Below are 18,389 nucleotides of genomic sequence, written 5' to 3' on the forward strand. Positions count from 1 at the left end.
CATTTGTATATCGAGAGTTGTCAATGAATCAATACTATGTGTCATGTCGTAGTTGCATCGATGGTGTAATCTATGAAACCCCTTTCATAATTACCACCATACTCTGATCAGATATTTCAAACTACATACACATAGGATATCCATACCCGAAGGTAAGCGGTGAATCCCCGACTACAATGCATCGACTCCTATATGTTTCGCCAAAACACCCAACCTCGCCACCTGATGACCCCATGAGAGTCGATAAACAAGTCAAAGTGTAATGTTAGCACATAGAGTTTCAATGTTATCCCGGGTCATAAGGACTAATGATGTACAACCATAAACTAGGACGTTTCCACTCGATAAGTGAGAACCACTTGGAAAGTCCTTTATGAAGGGTTGTTCAGTGCACTCTACCAGAAGCACCTATCTGCATGCTCGGACATCACAATGTCCCCTACCAATGAAATATGGTACTCACATCGCAGATACTAGTTTCGAACTCGAGCGGCCTATATCCTTCTTAGTGGCGGCTGAATCGACTAAGAACTGTTTAGAATATACAGTATTCCAAATATGAGTTTCATGATACTCATCATATGAGCATCTCATATTCTTTATACTATTTGTATATTCAAGGGCTTTATCTATGCAACTAGCATGGGTATACAGATAAAGATGTGCCAAAATAATAATTTCAAATATTATTAAAATAAATATTGCTTATACATAGAGTTTCATTGTGAACACTCGGCCAACACTTGGCTCGACGGGCACCTACTCTAACACAGATAAATGTTAATGACTATTTTAAAATATTTAATAAGATATAAAGTATGCAATTTTACTTCACAAATTTTTGCTCCCACAGTTTTGACATTTTTCACTACCCTCTAGTGAAAACGAGAAACTCCTTTCCTCAGTAGGTACGTAGGGTCCAATTAGCTAATTATGATCCCGAATAATATCAGTTAATCATAATTCCTAAAAGGTATATTCCAATTGCATCTCCATGCAACCCTCTACGTAAACTTTTGTCTCACGTTAGGACCCAATAATATGACATCGTTCATCTTTACGTGTCAAGCCTTACCCATCGATGTTGAACCTTAATAGACGGTCGCTATGAGTTCCCTCAATAATATGAGCCGAAATCTTGGGAGTTCCACGTAGTTTACATCACCATGTCAATGGATGTCACAGCTTCCCCGTGTCCAGGGATCTCCCAATAATATGAGCCGAGTCCCGAGCACGGGTAGCGTTCATCATACACCCATTGTCGATGGAAGACAAGGACATTATAAACACCTTTATAATTTTTTTTTCGGGCTTGATATTAATTTTGATTCTTTTTCAAAATGAGGGTTTTTAATTTTTGAAAGGTCTCATAATTAATTTTATTTAAAAGCTCGCCATGTTTGATCGTATGTTTGCCGGATTCTTACAACTTAGTTATTATAATAATAATAACGCACATACTCATTATTTATAATATATCATGCATATATTATAAATAGTAAACTAAACAAGGATGATCAATCGCCCCAATCACTAATGGCCCGTGTGAGGCAAACACGGGCCTAGGTCCAATCATAGGGAATGCATGGGATGCAAATGCACATGTAACGTACCATACTTTCAACTATTTAAAATTTTCGGAAAAATTAAACATTTTCTTAAACAAATCGTGAACCTTCAAAATTCGATAAAATAAAATGTACGTCTCAAAAGTGGTTGCAACAAAAGATCTAAAAAAATGTTTGTCAAAAGTAACTGATTAAAATCTCGTAACCAGTAAAATAAATCAGAGTATTTTGATCATTTCATAAAACTTAAAACATGGCGGTCCTCGTGTTTAGCCTCCCGCTCAGTCCAAGCTAGCTCCTTGGTCCCCACCCCTAGTCTCCTCAAAATCATCTTCACCTGCATCGATCAAGTCTAGTGAGTCTAAAGACTCAACACGTATAAACTGGAAATAACGAGTATTACGTAATAAAACCACATGCAACTTCAAAATAGAGCGTACATACGTGAAACTTGAACTTGCAATTAAACGTGAACATACATACATAACATAGATGTGCCATAACGTGAAAACTTTTCATAAACATGCTTACATACTTGTACGTACATAACTTCATCATTTAGCGTAGGGACATGTTTCAAAGCAAATGACCCATAACATAAATCGCCTGATCAGACTAAATCACAGTACTGGGCTAACAGAGAAGATCCACTGCCACATACATGAGATCTCCGTTCATGCTTTAACGCTTTCCAATCCTGATCTAAACCCGTCCATGCTTTAACGGGGTGGATTGGTCCCTGTTCATGCTTTACCGCTTTCCAATCCCATGCATAATTGGTCACAAGACATTTAGCATACCTCAAAAACTTAAAGTATTTTCTTTGCACGTCAAACATACTTACTTGGCGTTGAGGGATTCGTTGGATCTCTCTTGGAGCCACTGCTGCAACATACTAGCATGAGTTTAAATACTTAACTTGCATAACTTAGACGTAGGTACTCAAGCTCACCACCGAATTAATTAAATAACTTATGACATTCTAGATCGCTCGGGACTTGACCTCGTTTAATCATTGTACTAAACCATGACATCAACCCCCGAAACAAATCCTAAAATGATGTGTGAACATTTCTCAAAACATAGAAGACGAGAGCTTAAAATAGTTTTTTTAAAAAAAGTCATGGACGAGCGTTGCGCTGCGGCACTACCTAGTCCGCAGCGCTAGCAATGCCTCAGGCCTAGCGCTGCGGCGCCACAAGGGCAGCGCCGCGGCGCCAGGCTTGCGCAGAACGGGCGCAGAGCGCTGCAGCGCTAATCCTGCGCACAACTAACCCAAAATAACACATTTTGATGAAATTTTAAAAATCACGCACAAACGACTTGAACCGATGCAACGAGACTCATCTTAGGACGCTATGACAAATATTCAACTTAAACAAATGTCCCCAAAACAATGACGCACAACAACTACGCAACATAACCCATAAACATGAATTTTTGACACCAAAATGCTTCCTACGACTTCTAATGCAACCAAGTGTCTATCGACACAAATCGAAGCACTGAAACTCATCCCAACATAATACTCACAATAATTAAACATAGCAGCGATCACCCAACAGTTCCCAACGAAGCCTGCAACAAATAAAACTTCATGAACACAAATTTTCAGAAAAACGCAGTTTGAGCAGTACCACAAAAATGATCATATCTCACTCAATTTTTATCCAAATACTTTGAAGTGTATATCGAATCGAAGGTATCAAAAATTTCTACGTTTCATATGTTGAAAGTTTTCCTAAAATCACGACTAAAAAATCGCAGTAATTCAAAATACAGTGAAAAACGAACTTTCAGATCTAAAAACGTTCAAAAATCGATTCGACAAGTTTCTGCTCAAACTTTCACATAACATACACATGTTTTCATACATAATCAACATCACAAAACATAATATAACGAGATCGATGCAGAAACAACAGATTATACGTGCCTTTAAACCTTTAACGTTACCGAACGAAGACACCGAAGCATGAAACAGAGCGAGGGTTGAACCGGGACGAACGTGGCACGATTTTCTTGAAGAAAAGTGACGAAAACTTGCTGGAAAATTACAGAGAAGAGGGGCGGCTACTCTTGCACTAAGAACCCTAGGTTTTGTTTTTAAAAAAAAAAAGAAATAAAAGGTGTGTGAATTGTGTATGTGCTGATGGTGTGTGTAAAAATGTGTAAGTGTGTGTGAGTGTGTGTAACGTGTTTTTTTAAATAATTAGGGGATAAATTGCTTAATTAAACAATTGAAATGCTAATTAAAAATGGTAATCTCAACTACTATACAAAACCTCTTAATTAAAATAACTACACACTAATTTCATAAAATTATCTAATTAACGCAATAAAATACACAATGCCAACTTTAAAAGGTTTAAATTTCTAAAATCACTAATTACATAAATTAGGCTTTTAAAATACTAAAACTTAGTAAATCATTTAAAATGCCACATACTTAACTTAAAATAAAATACCACGTTTTAAAATTGTCAAACTCCTCGTCGATCTCCTTTCCTTGATCCCGTATCGAATAATCGCCTGAAACATGAAACTCAAGGAAAAACTTTAACGTGCATCACATAAACATAAATAATTTAAAATAATGCATTTTCATAAAACATGCATCTCAAAAAAAAATCATTTTAAAAATTAAATAAATGATTTAACAATTAAATAAATGCATGGGTTTTACGTGTACTGATTTTGGGCTCTGCAGCACAATTACATAAGCCTCCAATATTTATGTCTTCGATCTTCATAATCATCAAGGCCCACCATCGTCCAATCTTGATCTTCCACTAAACTAATATTTACAAATAAATATCTATGGCAAATAGGGATACATCTCATGGGGTGGGAACGAGCTATAAACCAAGCCCACTTATAAATTGATAATTATTACAATCATTCAACACAAAAATATCCTAACATACACCTAGCAAATTTGGCTTGGGCTTTTGATCATCCTTCATGCATAATATCACATACCATACATCATCAATTAATTATCACAATAATCAATTGATCCAATATTATATATCTTGATCCAATCACTAACCGCCACAATTATAAATTAAATCAACAAAGTAAACAAACTCTTTTGTTTACTTTCTAATTAATTTATTTATAACCAAATTTCTTGTAAATCATCATTTACTATAAATAAATAAATAAAGTCCAACTTCAATTATTTATTTTAGGAGAAAATATATACAAATTTTGTAGATTTAAACTTAAGGGCCCAATAAGACATTTTTCACCAAAAATATTTTGGCCCATTTAAATTTCACAAATTATATTGACCATCTAATGGCCCAACAACTCAAGGTCCATGGAACTTTGATATTCCAAAACACTTTTGAAAACCCTAGGCGTCATCGTCGTTGCCGGAGCTCCGTTGCCGGATTCGGGCCAATTCACAAAAAAATAAATTTATTTAAAAGATGGGTGTTCGGGCAGCCCCATGGGCTGCCCTTGCTGCCAGAAATGGGCAGCAACATGCTGCCCGAAATCCACCCCAAAATCGACCTCGATTTGTTGCGACAAATTATCTCATGAGGTTAGAAATGGTTCTCAATATAATATCATGTCTTTGCTACACAAAATAGTAACCTTAGCTCATGATACCACTAGAAAAGGGATCGGTTACGGTGCCCGGAAGCGCAAAGGAAGTTTGAAAAATCATAAGGAAAAATCCGAGCACCTCAAGATATTGTGTAGCAAATAACAAAACACAAATGTCATACATAGGGTGTTTTGGAATTTCTTACATATCAATCACAAGGATTGATGTTTTGGCTCCAACTAAGTTGTTTACAACTTAGCTCTTGATGGTAGACAATCTACAAGCTATCCAAGAGCACTCCTTGCTCAAATTCCTTCAAATTAGGTCCACCACTAACAAAGAAGATCTCCTGTAATTTTGCCCTAGAAAAATTAGAGAATTTTTTTTTTAGAAGAGTATGCTTTCATCAAAAATTGAGAGAAAAACTTGTGCAGTTTCGGCCATGGCTTAGAGGAGAAAAGGAGAGATTTTTCTTGGTGCTTCAAAAAGTAAAAAGTGATTTTCAAAGGCATGCAAGCCTTTAACTCAAAAGTTGGCTTCCAACCTTTCTCCTCCCAAGCATGCAATTTTATTTAGGCATGTAACAATTACAAAGCACATGGACTTTTATTTAAATATCTCAAACACATTTGAGACCTTTTAAACTTTACTTGATTTTACTCAAGCCCACTAGCTGAATACTTATTTCCTACTACAAGACCCAATGTTATTTAATTAATTCAACACTTGAATTAATTTAATCATTTGGACTCTACTAGGTGCACTAGTGTTTAATTAATTCAACACTTGAATTAATTTAATTTAGTCCATAATAATGTTTATGAAAATTACAATTTTCAAATACATTATTTATTTGAACCACCTTTTAATTTAGGAACACTTCCATAAATTAAAAGTTACATTCCCCATAATCCTCTTATATAAGTCATACTTCTATTTTTATTTGCGCTTATAAACTCATTTATAAGTCGTTCAACACATTGAATTATTTTCTTTCTCAATGGGATCTAAAAATTAGCACTTGTGTGACCACTTGGAAAGTCCTTTATGGATGGTTGTTCAGTGCACTCTACAAGGAGTAGCTATCTGCATGCTGGGACATCACAATGTCCCCTACAAATGAAACATGGTACTCACATCACAGATACTAGTCTCAACTCGAGCGGCCTTTATCCTTCTTAACGGCGGCCGAATCGACTAGGAAATGTTTAGAATATACAGTATTCCAAATATGAGTTTCATGATACTCATCATATGAGCATCTCATATTGTTTCTAATATTTGAATATTCAAGGACTTTATCTATGACACTAGCATGTGTATACAGATAAAGATGTGCCAAAACAATAATTTCAAATATAATTAAAATAAAGATTGTTTATACATAGAGTTTCAACATGAACCCTCGGCCAACACATGGCTCGACGGACACCTACTCTACACCCTTACCCTAGCACGTCCCTAGCCCAAACCTAGTTGCAACCGAACCAAGCCATGGACCTTAAACCCTTGAACCCGAGCCCTTGATCACCAAGGCATGCGGTTTGGTTCCATCTTGTGTTCTTCGACTTGTGCAACGTGTTATGTGTGTTCTAAGACCCTTAAACTCATGTAGAACAATCCCATAATACTTCCTAATCATGGCAGCCTCTTCTAGCACATATTAAACATGTTTTGGAACCAAAAATCATGAGTTTATCACATGTACATGCATGGTTACGAAAATAATATGAAGTGTAACTTGTTTTTCATACAAAACATAATCAAATAAATACTATAGTGTGATGGATAAGTAAAGGGAAGAGCATGGAGTGCCTTTTCGTATTTTACGCACGACAGTTCGTTGACGAGGCGAAGAACGGCGACGAAAAACCTTGGCTTGAAAAACTTGACAAAACCAAAGCTTTCCTCTTGTTTTATATTGTGTGTGCCGTGTATTGAGAGGAGAGAAAAGAGTCCTTAGCTTGAAAATTTGAAGGGGTGAGGGACGTGTGATAGCAACTCAAATTATGGGGTGGGTTGTATTTTAAATAGTAAATAAAATACTAATGGTAGCTTAGGCTCATTAACTAGGTTAAATAGCCTCATTCAGCTCAATAGTGCTTTTAAAAATTATTTTGTTTAATAAAGTTTGTAAAATTATTAGTCAGGTTGTCGAAACGTTCGTATTTTTTTGTTGAAAATCCAACCCCGATAAAAATTACGTCTAGGTGTATAAAATCACCTCAAAACTCCTTGTTTTCAAAAATAAGAAAAAACATCAATCATATTTTAAATAACTAAAAACAATTATTTAATAAAAACATTTTCCATTTTTCAGCCATCGGTCTCCGTTCCTCGATCGCAACTTGAATAACCTTAAAAATATATTTTAATGTATTTAAGTAGAAAAACCACTAAAGTATCATATAAACATATCACATAATCATTTTAGCAATTAAAATAAATTAATTAACTGTTATTCATTTTCCCTAGATTCGCATGCAGTTGGATTACATCGTCTTGACTTTGGACCTTACATTGCTGACCAGTCTTTCATTTTACAAGTGGATCGCCAAGACTGAAGGCTTCATTTGCAATATCACACAGCCTACAATGATATTAAACTATTGTCTCGTTTTCTTCAATCCTCAAGCTTTCTTATTTAGATGTTAACATCCTTAGCTTGGTTATGCGAACACTCTCAAATTCTTCATAGTGCTTTTGTTCATAGTGCTTTTGAAGAATTTCTAATGCATCTTTGGCAGAGATGCAATTGGTGATCGAACTAAACATGTTGATGTCAACTGAAGTGAAAATTGCATTGAGTGCTTTTGAGTTGAAATAGTGCTTTTGAGTTGAAATTTGAAGTTTGTACTTCATCAGTTGTTCATGCACTCTCTAGTTTGATGTAACTGTCACCGTTGACATCCATAGTTCTTGGTGGAGACCAACTATCTAAAACATGTTTCCATCCTCTTTCTTTGAGGATTTAATGTAAACCCTCATCTTTACTTTTTAAAGAGCATAATTGGACCCATCCAAAATCGGTGGTTGAAAAGGAGTGTTGATAGCTAACACGTCCATTGTACTTTTACCTGTTTAAACAAAAATAACCAGAATCACAGTCAGTATATCAAGAGTAGGTTCCGATGCCACTTTTAATAATTTGTTTAACATAAAAATACAAAAATACTAACATTGTGTGTATCAGATTTAGGTGTTATATGCAAGTGTTGTAACACTTATTTACAACATACATGTAGCAGAATACATTAATTAAACACACATATAAAATTTGTTGGAAATTATAAGTTTCAGAGTTTGAAAAATCAATAAGTAATAGAAATGAAGACCAAAACTGAACAGTAATTGAACTGAAAGCACGTAACTAATCTCAGAACTGAAGGAGACTTATCGGACTAAAATGAACCAAGTAGAGCTGAAATAAATAAACTAAAGTTCTTAAAAGCATTAATAAGTCTCAAACTGATGAATTAAAGATTGACAAACTGAATAGCAGAACTGAATGTAAACTGGTATAGCTGAAAACTAAACTGAAATTATAAGAGTGTTCAAATTGAAAGGACATCAGTTAGAACTGATATAAACTAGCTGAATTGATCAGTCGATCAGTTTGACTCCTGATCAATTAGTCCCATCATAAATTGAAGTTTTGAATCTCATCAGACAAACTGACACTCCGTACCTGAGCCGAACAGACGAAGCATAATAGTCTGATACATCATACTATTGTCAGAAAATGATGTATGCATGGACTAAAAGACGATTCAATGCACATTATTCATTAAATGCATTCAATGTGACCGTTGAGATCGAGAACTATATATAGCTGAAGAGTTCAATAGTGGGAAAGGTTAATAAGAAGAACATCGTTAAAAATAACATTTTACGAACAAATTTCGATTGTGATTCACTTTCAAGCACATATTCAGTTTGCGAATCGCAAATTAAAGCTCACACTTCACTGATTTATTCGCAGCATTCAGACTACTCATTTGATCTATTTAGTTATCAACTGATAAGTTTTGTAAGAAAAGCTAAGATTTTCAGTTTTGCATTGTTTAAGTCCAAACTAAAGTGAGTTATTACAATTCTTTGTAATTAATCAAAGTCTTTTAGTGAATACATATCCTTGAAATAGAAGGGTGACGTAGGTGCACTTGAAGTCTCTTAACATACATAAAAATCCGTGTGTTTAATTTTCTTGTTCACTTAGTTATCACAGTACCCTAGCCAAAATATTCAAATATATCTTTTAGTTTATTTCCGCACTATTTTAATTAACTGATAGATATTGACATACAATATTTCAGGATCAGTTCCTCAAAGAACTGATTCACATTAGAAAAATATCTCGAAAAGCTAAAGTTTATTCAACCCCTCATTCTAAACATTTTACCCGTATTAACCGATCCTAAAAAACTTTAATGAATAAAATAAGACATAATAAATCATACACAAGCATAAAAACTTGTAGGGTGTCTCAAGGAAAAATATTTACTAAAAAATTGTAATTAGTTCACAAAATCAATACTAATAAAACTATGAAAAACTAGTTTCCTCAACAAGTCAAAGAAGTAAATTGCATTCTAAATAAACAAAAACCATAACCATGGATAGAACAATTGTATTACCGAAACCCAGAGTCACAAATAACTCTTCAACCAAAACTTTACATGAGTGTTGCCTTCGAGTATCTCCTACATTTCACGGCAACACAACAATACACATCGGTTTGAGCTCTTTATTAATTCTCAGATGTAATTCCTCGCTCTTCCTGCGGCGTTTCACTGCTCTCCTTCAAATTTAAAACCATAACCACCGACGAGCAGCAACAATGATATCTTATTTAGTGATTTCATATCCCTTAGAGTTTATTCATTTTATAGAGTCCTACACAAATATGGAAATAAAAGTTTTATCAAGAAAAAAACTATTTTGAATAATAGTATAATATTTAGATATTTTATCATAAATAATCTTATCATTTATTTTATTACAGATTATTAAAATCATGATTACTATTATTAAAAAATTATTTAATTTATGATGAAATTTACTGTTGTATACATATTATTTTCGAAACTGTGAGGATCTTTACTCCCATTCGTTGCATAACATTCTTATCACGCGCCCGCGCCCCCTTCTTATTACTGCTGAGAACGAAAATCTCACTACGAAATCACATTGAAGAGCCTAAAAATATGTTTTCAAAAGCATATAACGTCATTTAATTCACTTTATTGGTTGTCAAAATTTTATATTTATTTTTCCCATGAAATAATGTGTTTAAAAAAATATCGTAGGGATATTTTATTATAAATTCTTCCAATTTATAATTTACACATTCATACGTAAAAATTGTTTTCAAATTCAGGAGATTTGTTTGGAGTTGCATTAACATGAGTTTAGTTTTTTAAACTCTATATTTGATTTCTAATATTTAAAAGAGTTTTTTTCTTAATCAAATACTATTTTTCTTATCTTGTAGAAGTCTATTTAAAAAATCATATCAAGAACAAAACAAGTCTCTATATATTGAAGAATAACTAATGCACAATGTACGTGCGAGTTACGAGAGAACAAAAAAAGACTATAAAGTTCGGGAGAAATTTTTGAAAAACTCGCATAAACTAAGTGCCGTTGTTTTACTGTGTTCTCGTAACATGTTAGGCACTTGAAAACAACACACGTTCAAAGTGTTGATTGAAGAATTGTTTTTTTTTTTTTTGCTCCGAATTTCGGCCACACAGATTGGCATTCTCGAGTTTTCGTTATTTTTGTTATTGATATTTTATGATGCAATTTACTTCCTTAATTTGTTAAGGAAGATAGTTTTTCGTTTCTTCACTAGTTTTTGTTTTGTAAATTCGATTTTTTAGTAATTATTTTGCTTTGAAACATCGCACAAGTGAACTTGTGTGTTCACTTGTGCATAATTATCTTTGCGTTATTTTTAATTAAATTTTTTATTTGAACTTGTGTGTTCACTTGTGCATAATTATCTTTGTTTATTATTTGTATGTTATATTATTCCGCGGTATGTTGTCATAAGGTGTTACAGCATCCGAGACACCACTTATATCCGATATACACAATTTTTACTTTTATGTTAAACAAAATTCTTTGAAAGATGAACATTACATTTTTGTGCGGTAAATTTTGATAAGCTGTTTATTTAAATCGCAATATTATTACAACAAAGACCATTTAAATTCCATGGTACGTGTCATGAATAACTATGACAAAACTGCTTTATGTTTTTTTCACTCTTTTTAATAATGTCGCAATTTTTACCGTCAGAGTTCTAAAATTCTACTTATAATATCCTTAAAATGTATAGTTAAACACTTCGTTCGCATATATGGAAAAAATACAAAACAAGATTCTAAATTAACTATCAGTACTTTCATAAATGTGTGCACTGATTTTTCAATGAAACACTATATGCATTGATTAATAATATTCACCTTCAGATGCAACATTGAGATAGTGCTTTAAGGATAACATGAAATTTTACAAACAGAGGGCATTGATAAATATATTGTTTAAGAGTATGATTATATACTTGGAGTTTTTTTCACAAATTTAACGCCTATATTTGGAAAGCATTTCAAACGAATAACATGATCGACCACCAAATTAATTTGGATGAATGTAAAACAACGAAAATACATCCCATTTTTAGGACTAAAAACGATCGATTTCCATGATCGGACGAGGATAAATAGGAAAAACAGTTATTTTGAGCAGAACCGAGTCAATTGCTATTTAAAGCAACTCTTTTGAGTCACAAATGTGTAACAAGCACAAGTATTTCATATTTTAGTTCATTCAAGGGGCCGGAAGGCATGCTTAAACAAGCGCTGCGAACTCTATAATTTTTTATTTTAATTGTTTTACCATTCACATACGATAGTAAGATTTGACAAAATGGCTCAACTTGAAAGGACACAAAGATCGGCCGAGAGTCCTAAAACGCCAAGAGCTCAGACGTCGCCGACGTTTGAGCAACTATTAAGAGGTAATCGTCTATATCATCACTTAAGTTGATTCAACAATCCTTTTGCCAGAAAATGTGTTAATACCTCTTTGATTTTGATACTATCATATGTGATCATTTCAACAAGTTTTTCATTGACAGCTGAAGACGAGCATTGGTCACACTCGTCGTCTATCTATGGAATGAATCGTGATCAAGAAGAGAACACCAGTCCTACACACAACAAAAAGTCGGTTCTCACCAAGGTAAAGGAGAGAGCTAAGAAGTTGAGGCACACTCTGAGTAGCAAGAAGAGACATGGGGACGAGCAAGATGAGCATAATGGCCCCCAAGCGTGGGGCGTTACCTTGGATGTTGATTATGACTGCGATGAACAAGACGAGGATCCTGAATTTTTAGGAGCTCCAAGTAACATATTTTCATTATTTGACTCAATTTATATCAAAAGTTATTCTTTCAAAAAAAATATTTGACACGTATTAAATGACATTATAGAATCGAATCAATGTCACCTTTCACTTTATCAAAAAACTGAAAGTTGTGATAACAATACGGCTGAAATTGTTTGAGACATGCGGAAGCCTAAGTGTCATGTTTCGAAAATAATCCTAATAGAGACAATACAACTTAACAAGGTATTGCATCATAGATAAAGTGTTGGTAGTGGTAAGTGCAGTTTACCTCTCCCTCTCCATCTCCGGTACTTTTAAGAGATTTCTTTGAATTTTCTGTATACAGTACTGATGCATCCATGATTTAATCTCAACAAAAATTTTTTTTTAATTTCATTATAGTGTATGAATCGGAATTGGCTCCTGCAAGCTACATAGAGAATGCTAGGCAACATCCAAGAGCGGTTCCTGTGCTTTCTGATAAACATATATTGCCTACCAGTGGCAAACAAGAAGCATCAGATGAAGAAAAAAGCAAGCCCTTTGGCCCAAGCAAGACCATCAGCGAAACCGTTTCCGAGAAGTTTGCTCCAGCATATGCCACGGTTTCTGATGCAACTCACACAATTGCGTCAAAGATCACTGGCCTAACTGTGACAAGTCCTGAATCGCAAGAAATATTAAGAAATTCTTCCCAGATTCATGGAGGTGCACAAGATACTGAAGCAGATGTTGAATGCATTTCTGTTGCGCCACATGCAAATTATGATACCAAGAAACTGAGTGAAACCTCTGGAAATTTAGTTAAATCTGGTGGCAGCCCTCAAAAGTGGGACAAAGGTGTTTCAATGAAAGAGTACTTCTTGAATAAGCTGGAGCCTGGAGAGGACGAAAAGGCTCTATCACAGGCTATAACAGAAGCCATAAGCCCAAGGAAAAGTGCCACTAGAGATGCAGGAGTGGTGGATAAGCTTAAAGAGGCTGTAACTTCATTTTTCGTGCATGAAGAGCAATCAAACTCAATGGCAAAGGCAGGAAGCTCAGCTTATATTCGCCCCGTCTCCTCAGATATTCCAACTTACGCTCGACAGAATCGAATTTCGACCAATACATGTCCCTCAAAAGTTTCCAAATCTGCTAGTGCTAACTACTCACGTCATATCCCAATTTCAGCAAATGTCCACGAAGGTAGTCCACATACTTTTTATTCTTTAGTATAAATTTATCTGTTCTGCATTTAAATACTAGAACAATGTTTCTGCGACACTACTCTTTTGGCATGTTAGGTTCACTTTCAGATGTTGAATCATTTACGGATTTCTTGTGACAGAGTACGCAGAAGAAAATCTTGGAAGGATACTGCAAACCAATTAAAGACAGATTTCTTGACAACCACAGGTCCCAAAGAATCAGTTGCTACCGAGTTCCTACTAGCTTTAGCTTTTATTTTTTCCCCCTCAACAAATATATTTATCACCCAGCTTACATGTAGGCTCATGCATGCTTTTAGAAGAACATATAGTTTGGTAGGAAAAAGATCATGCAAGGATAATTTAGCTTATTTGTTTTCATGTAAATGTAACAAAAAAATTAATTGTTTACAGAAGAAAGCAGTGTGTAACGTTATATGTATTAACATTCAAACACATTTCCGGAAATAAGAACGATATCATGATCAGAAGCAATAAAGATGGAAAGAAAAAATCCTCATAGACATAATCATATCAATGGGGACAGATGGTTGATTGGAGTTCAACTGCTTCATGATCAAAGGAGATGATCTGGCTCGGTTCTTAAATTAAGGGATTATAATCTTAGTTTCTACATTTATCTCACAATAAATCCTCTCAACATATGTATACAATTGAGGTTGTAAAACTCATGGTCGCTCATGTTGATGATTGAAAAGTAAATCATACATCTTCTATTTCATAGAAAATCTTTAATCTGGTCCCTAAAACTATGAATGTTTTCTGTTTATCATCATTCGAATAAGGCGTTAAGTCTGCTTAATCTAAATATTACCCACAAAAATGTTCTTTACATAACAATTTCTCTACTTCATATTTAAGTTTATAATACTCTCTGAACTTGTTCCAAGTTTGAATGTACCAAACTCCATTAGGAAACTGATAGGTGGAAATGAGATCTAATTACGTCTTCATCTGTATATTATCATTGGTTCTTTACAAGATTAATATCAGAAGCACAAAATTTTTTCTTCTAACAGCGTTATTCAACGGATGTTACTACCGAAGTTTTGATTTAAATCGCATTTGTACTCAAGCTCTAGTAAGTTGTATGTTTCACATTCTGTTGATCCATATGTTGGATCTCGGTTTTCTACGTGCCCAAACGCAGCGGAAGTTTAAAAATTTTTATTTTATTTTGAAAACAAAATAATTCTTTTGGACACTCGTATGGTTTTCAGGAATTAAACATGCATAGGATGTTTAAAGAATTATACCTTTGTGAATTAAATCACTGGACTCCAACTAATCCGGTATAAACGGATTAGCTCTTGTTGATTCCCTACGAACTTTCTTCGATGAAATCCTCCTATCAAGTCCACGACTGGATGGTATGTTCCTCTTCCAAATTGCACTAGAAAATTTGGAAGAGATTTTACGTTGGAGACTAAAACGAGAGGCGACTCAACCTTGGAAAAAAAAACCAAAGAGGCCAATTTTTTTTTCTTTTTGAAAGTGGGAGACGTAAATCATGTGGTGGGGTGGGCTAGGGTTTTGTAATCAACATGTATTATTTATAATTAAATAATAGCCTAATGACATAATTAACATTAATGGGCTTGATTTAATTAATTGGGCTAGTCCAACTAGTTTAATTAATTTAATCAAAGCCTATTAAAACTTTAATTATTTATTATGATGGACTTGTACTCTTACAAGCCCATTAAACATACCCACCTTATTTAATTTATTAATTAATAAACTCAACTTTTGAGCTTAATAAATTAAATACATTATAAATTCAACATTTGAATTTATTATTTAAATTATAAATTCAACTCATTGAATTTTTATCACTTCCAAAATTTAATATTTAATAAACCCAACATTTGAGTTTAATAAATCAAATTCTCAAATTTTATAAATTCAACTACTTGAATTTATTCTCTCAAAATTTAATTATCATAAATTCAACTCCTTGAATTTACTATATAACATAAATTCAACTTCTTGAATTTATTCTCTCAACGCGAACAAACGATCCAGTACTTGTGTGACCCTCAATGGTTCAGGGATACAGCTAGCCGTGGGTTCACAACTCTTTGTGATTCAGGACATAATCCTTTATTCGGGCTTACCCTATTTAGCCCCATTCTTTTCATCAACACCTTGATTAAGACTGTCAGAACTCATTTCTGATTGCACCCATCGGATCATGGTAAGAGCGTCTAGTAGCATCGCCCCATGATCCCCTAGGTATCACTGATAGTGTCTGCGAGAACCAGTCGATTATGATTAACGTACAGTACGGTCCCTTCATCTCATATATCCCGATCGAATCTGCAACCATTGGTTCATCGAGGGTTACATATTAATTCGATAACTATGTGATAACTATAGTAGTGGCATCGCGTGTACTATTGGAGAACTCCTTCTTCAATGTACATCTCATACTCTGGCCAGAGATTCCATGCACTATTATTACATTAGATCACATAGGATATCCACACCTGTAGGTGAGCGGTGAATCCCCGACTACAATGCACTAGCTCCTATATGTGTCGCAACTATACCCAACCTCGCCACCTGATGACTCTCCTGGAGTCGGTAAACGAGTCAAAGCACAGCCCTAGCACATAGAGCCTCAGTGTTGTCCCGGGTCGTAAGGACTAATGGTGTACAATCATAACCACGGACTTATCCTCTCGATGAATGATAACCACTTGGAAAGTCCGAGGGAGGGTTGTTCGGTATAATCATCATATGACTACCCATCTGTATGTTTGGACATCTCTATGCCCTTACCAAGAAACGCAGTACACAACATCACAGATGCTAGTCTCGAGCTCAAGTGACCTTTATCCACGTTTTAGGCGGCTGAATCGACTAGGAACGAATTTAGATCATACAGTGTTTACAAATGAGTTTCAACATCGTATTACGATTCATTTGTATTAAAGTATAATCAAGGTCTTTATCTATGTTTGAAATCATGGGTATACAGATAAAGAAATAACAAACCATGAAATAATGAATTATATTAAAATAAAGATTGTTCTTTACAACTGTGTCAATAAAATCCCTAGTCAACAGTTGACTTGCAGGTCATCTACTCTAACAATCTCCCACTTGCCCTAGAGCCAACTACCCATAAACTTTAATCCCATTGCTTCGCGATGCTTCTCAAACAATGGTCCTGGCAAGGGCTTCGTAAGTGGATCGGCAACGTTATCTGCAGAGGGGACTCTTTGGACTGATATGTCTCCCCTTCCCACAATCTCCCGGATGATGTGGAATTTCCTCAGTACATGTTTGGATCGCTGATGAGACCTTGGTTCCTTTGCTTGCGCAACGGCACCAGTGTTGTCGCAGTACACCGGGACTGGATCAACTCCGTTAGGAATAACGCCCAACTCTTGGACAAAATTCCTCATCCAAACTGCCTCTTTAGCTGCAGCAGATACAGCAATGTACTCAGCTTCAGTGGTGGAATCCGCAACGGTGTCTTGCTTGGAACTTTTCCAAGATACAGCCGCACCATTAAGCATGAATACAAAACCAGAGGTCGATTTCGAATCATCTACATCACATTGGAAGCTAGAATCAGTGTAGCCTTCCAATTTTAATTCTCCACCCCCATAGACCATGAACAAGTTCTTAGTTCTTCTCAAGTACTTAAGAATATCTTTCACGGCCTTCCAATGCATTGGACCAGGGTTCGCCTGATATCTGCTTGTAACACTCAAAGCGTAAGCAACATCAGGACGTGTCGATATCATACCATACATGATACTACCAATAGCTGACGCATATGGAACACGTGTCATCATCTCTATCTCTTCTTCAGTTTTGGGACACATTGCTTTCGATAGAGTAACACCATGACACATTGGTAAGTATCCTCTCTTGGACTCTTCCATAGAGAATCGCTTAAGAATGGTATCGATATAAGTGGCTTGGGTGAGTCCCAGCGTCCTCTTCGATCTATCTCTATAGATCTGTATTCCCAATACATAAGATGCTTCACCCATGTCCTTCATGGAGAATTTACTGGCCAACCATACTTTAGTTGATTGCAGTAATCCTACATCATTCCCAATGAGCAGGATATCATCAACATAAAGTATTAGGAATGTCACTGCACTCCCACTAGCTTTCTTGTACACACATGGTTCCTCGGGATTCTTAGCAAAACCAAACTCTTTGATAGTGCTATCAAATCTGAGGTTCCAACTCCTTGACGCCTGCTTGAGACCATAAATTGATCTTTGAAGTTTGCATACCTTATGTTCACTTCCTACTGATGTGTATCCCTCAGGTTGAGACATATAAATTTCTTCTTTGATGTCTCCATTGAGAAATGCAGTCTTTACATCCATTTGCCATATCTCATAGTCATACCATGCTGCTATGTCTAGTAGTATTCTAATGGACTTAAACATAGCAACTGGTGAAAAAGTTTCCTCATAGTCAACCCCTTGCCTTTGAGTATAACCTTTTGCAACCAGTCTTGCTTTGAAGGTCACTACCTTTCCATCCGCCCCGAGCTTTCTTTTGTAGATCCATTTGCATCCTATGGGAACGATTCCCTCAGGTGGATCCACTAATGTCCATACTTGGTTTGAATAAATAGAGTCCATTTCTGACTGCATGGCTTCAAGCCATTTGGTTGAA

At 35.2% G+C, this 18,389-nt stretch overlaps 1 protein-coding gene across 1 annotated transcript; it reads left to right on the forward strand.

The window, feature by feature from the left end:
- Positions 1-11,952: 11,952 nt before the first annotated feature.
- On the forward strand, positions 11,953-14,012 carry LOC140981740 (uncharacterized). Its single transcript, XM_073448160.1, has 4 exons — positions 11,953-12,154; positions 12,275-12,541; positions 12,928-13,713; positions 13,856-14,012. The coding sequence occupies exons 1-4, from the start codon at positions 12,064-12,066 to the stop codon at positions 13,897-13,899; spliced, it is 1,188 nt and encodes a 395-aa protein (XP_073304261.1). The 5' UTR covers positions 11,953-12,063; the 3' UTR covers positions 13,900-14,012.
- The last annotated feature ends 4,377 nt before the right edge of the window (positions 14,013-18,389 follow it).

Source organism: Primulina huaijiensis, chromosome 7 (assembly GCF_012295235.1).
Source record: "Primulina huaijiensis isolate GDHJ02 chromosome 7, ASM1229523v2, whole genome shotgun sequence".
Lineage (NCBI taxonomy): Eukaryota > Viridiplantae > Streptophyta > Magnoliopsida > Lamiales > Gesneriaceae > Primulina > Primulina huaijiensis.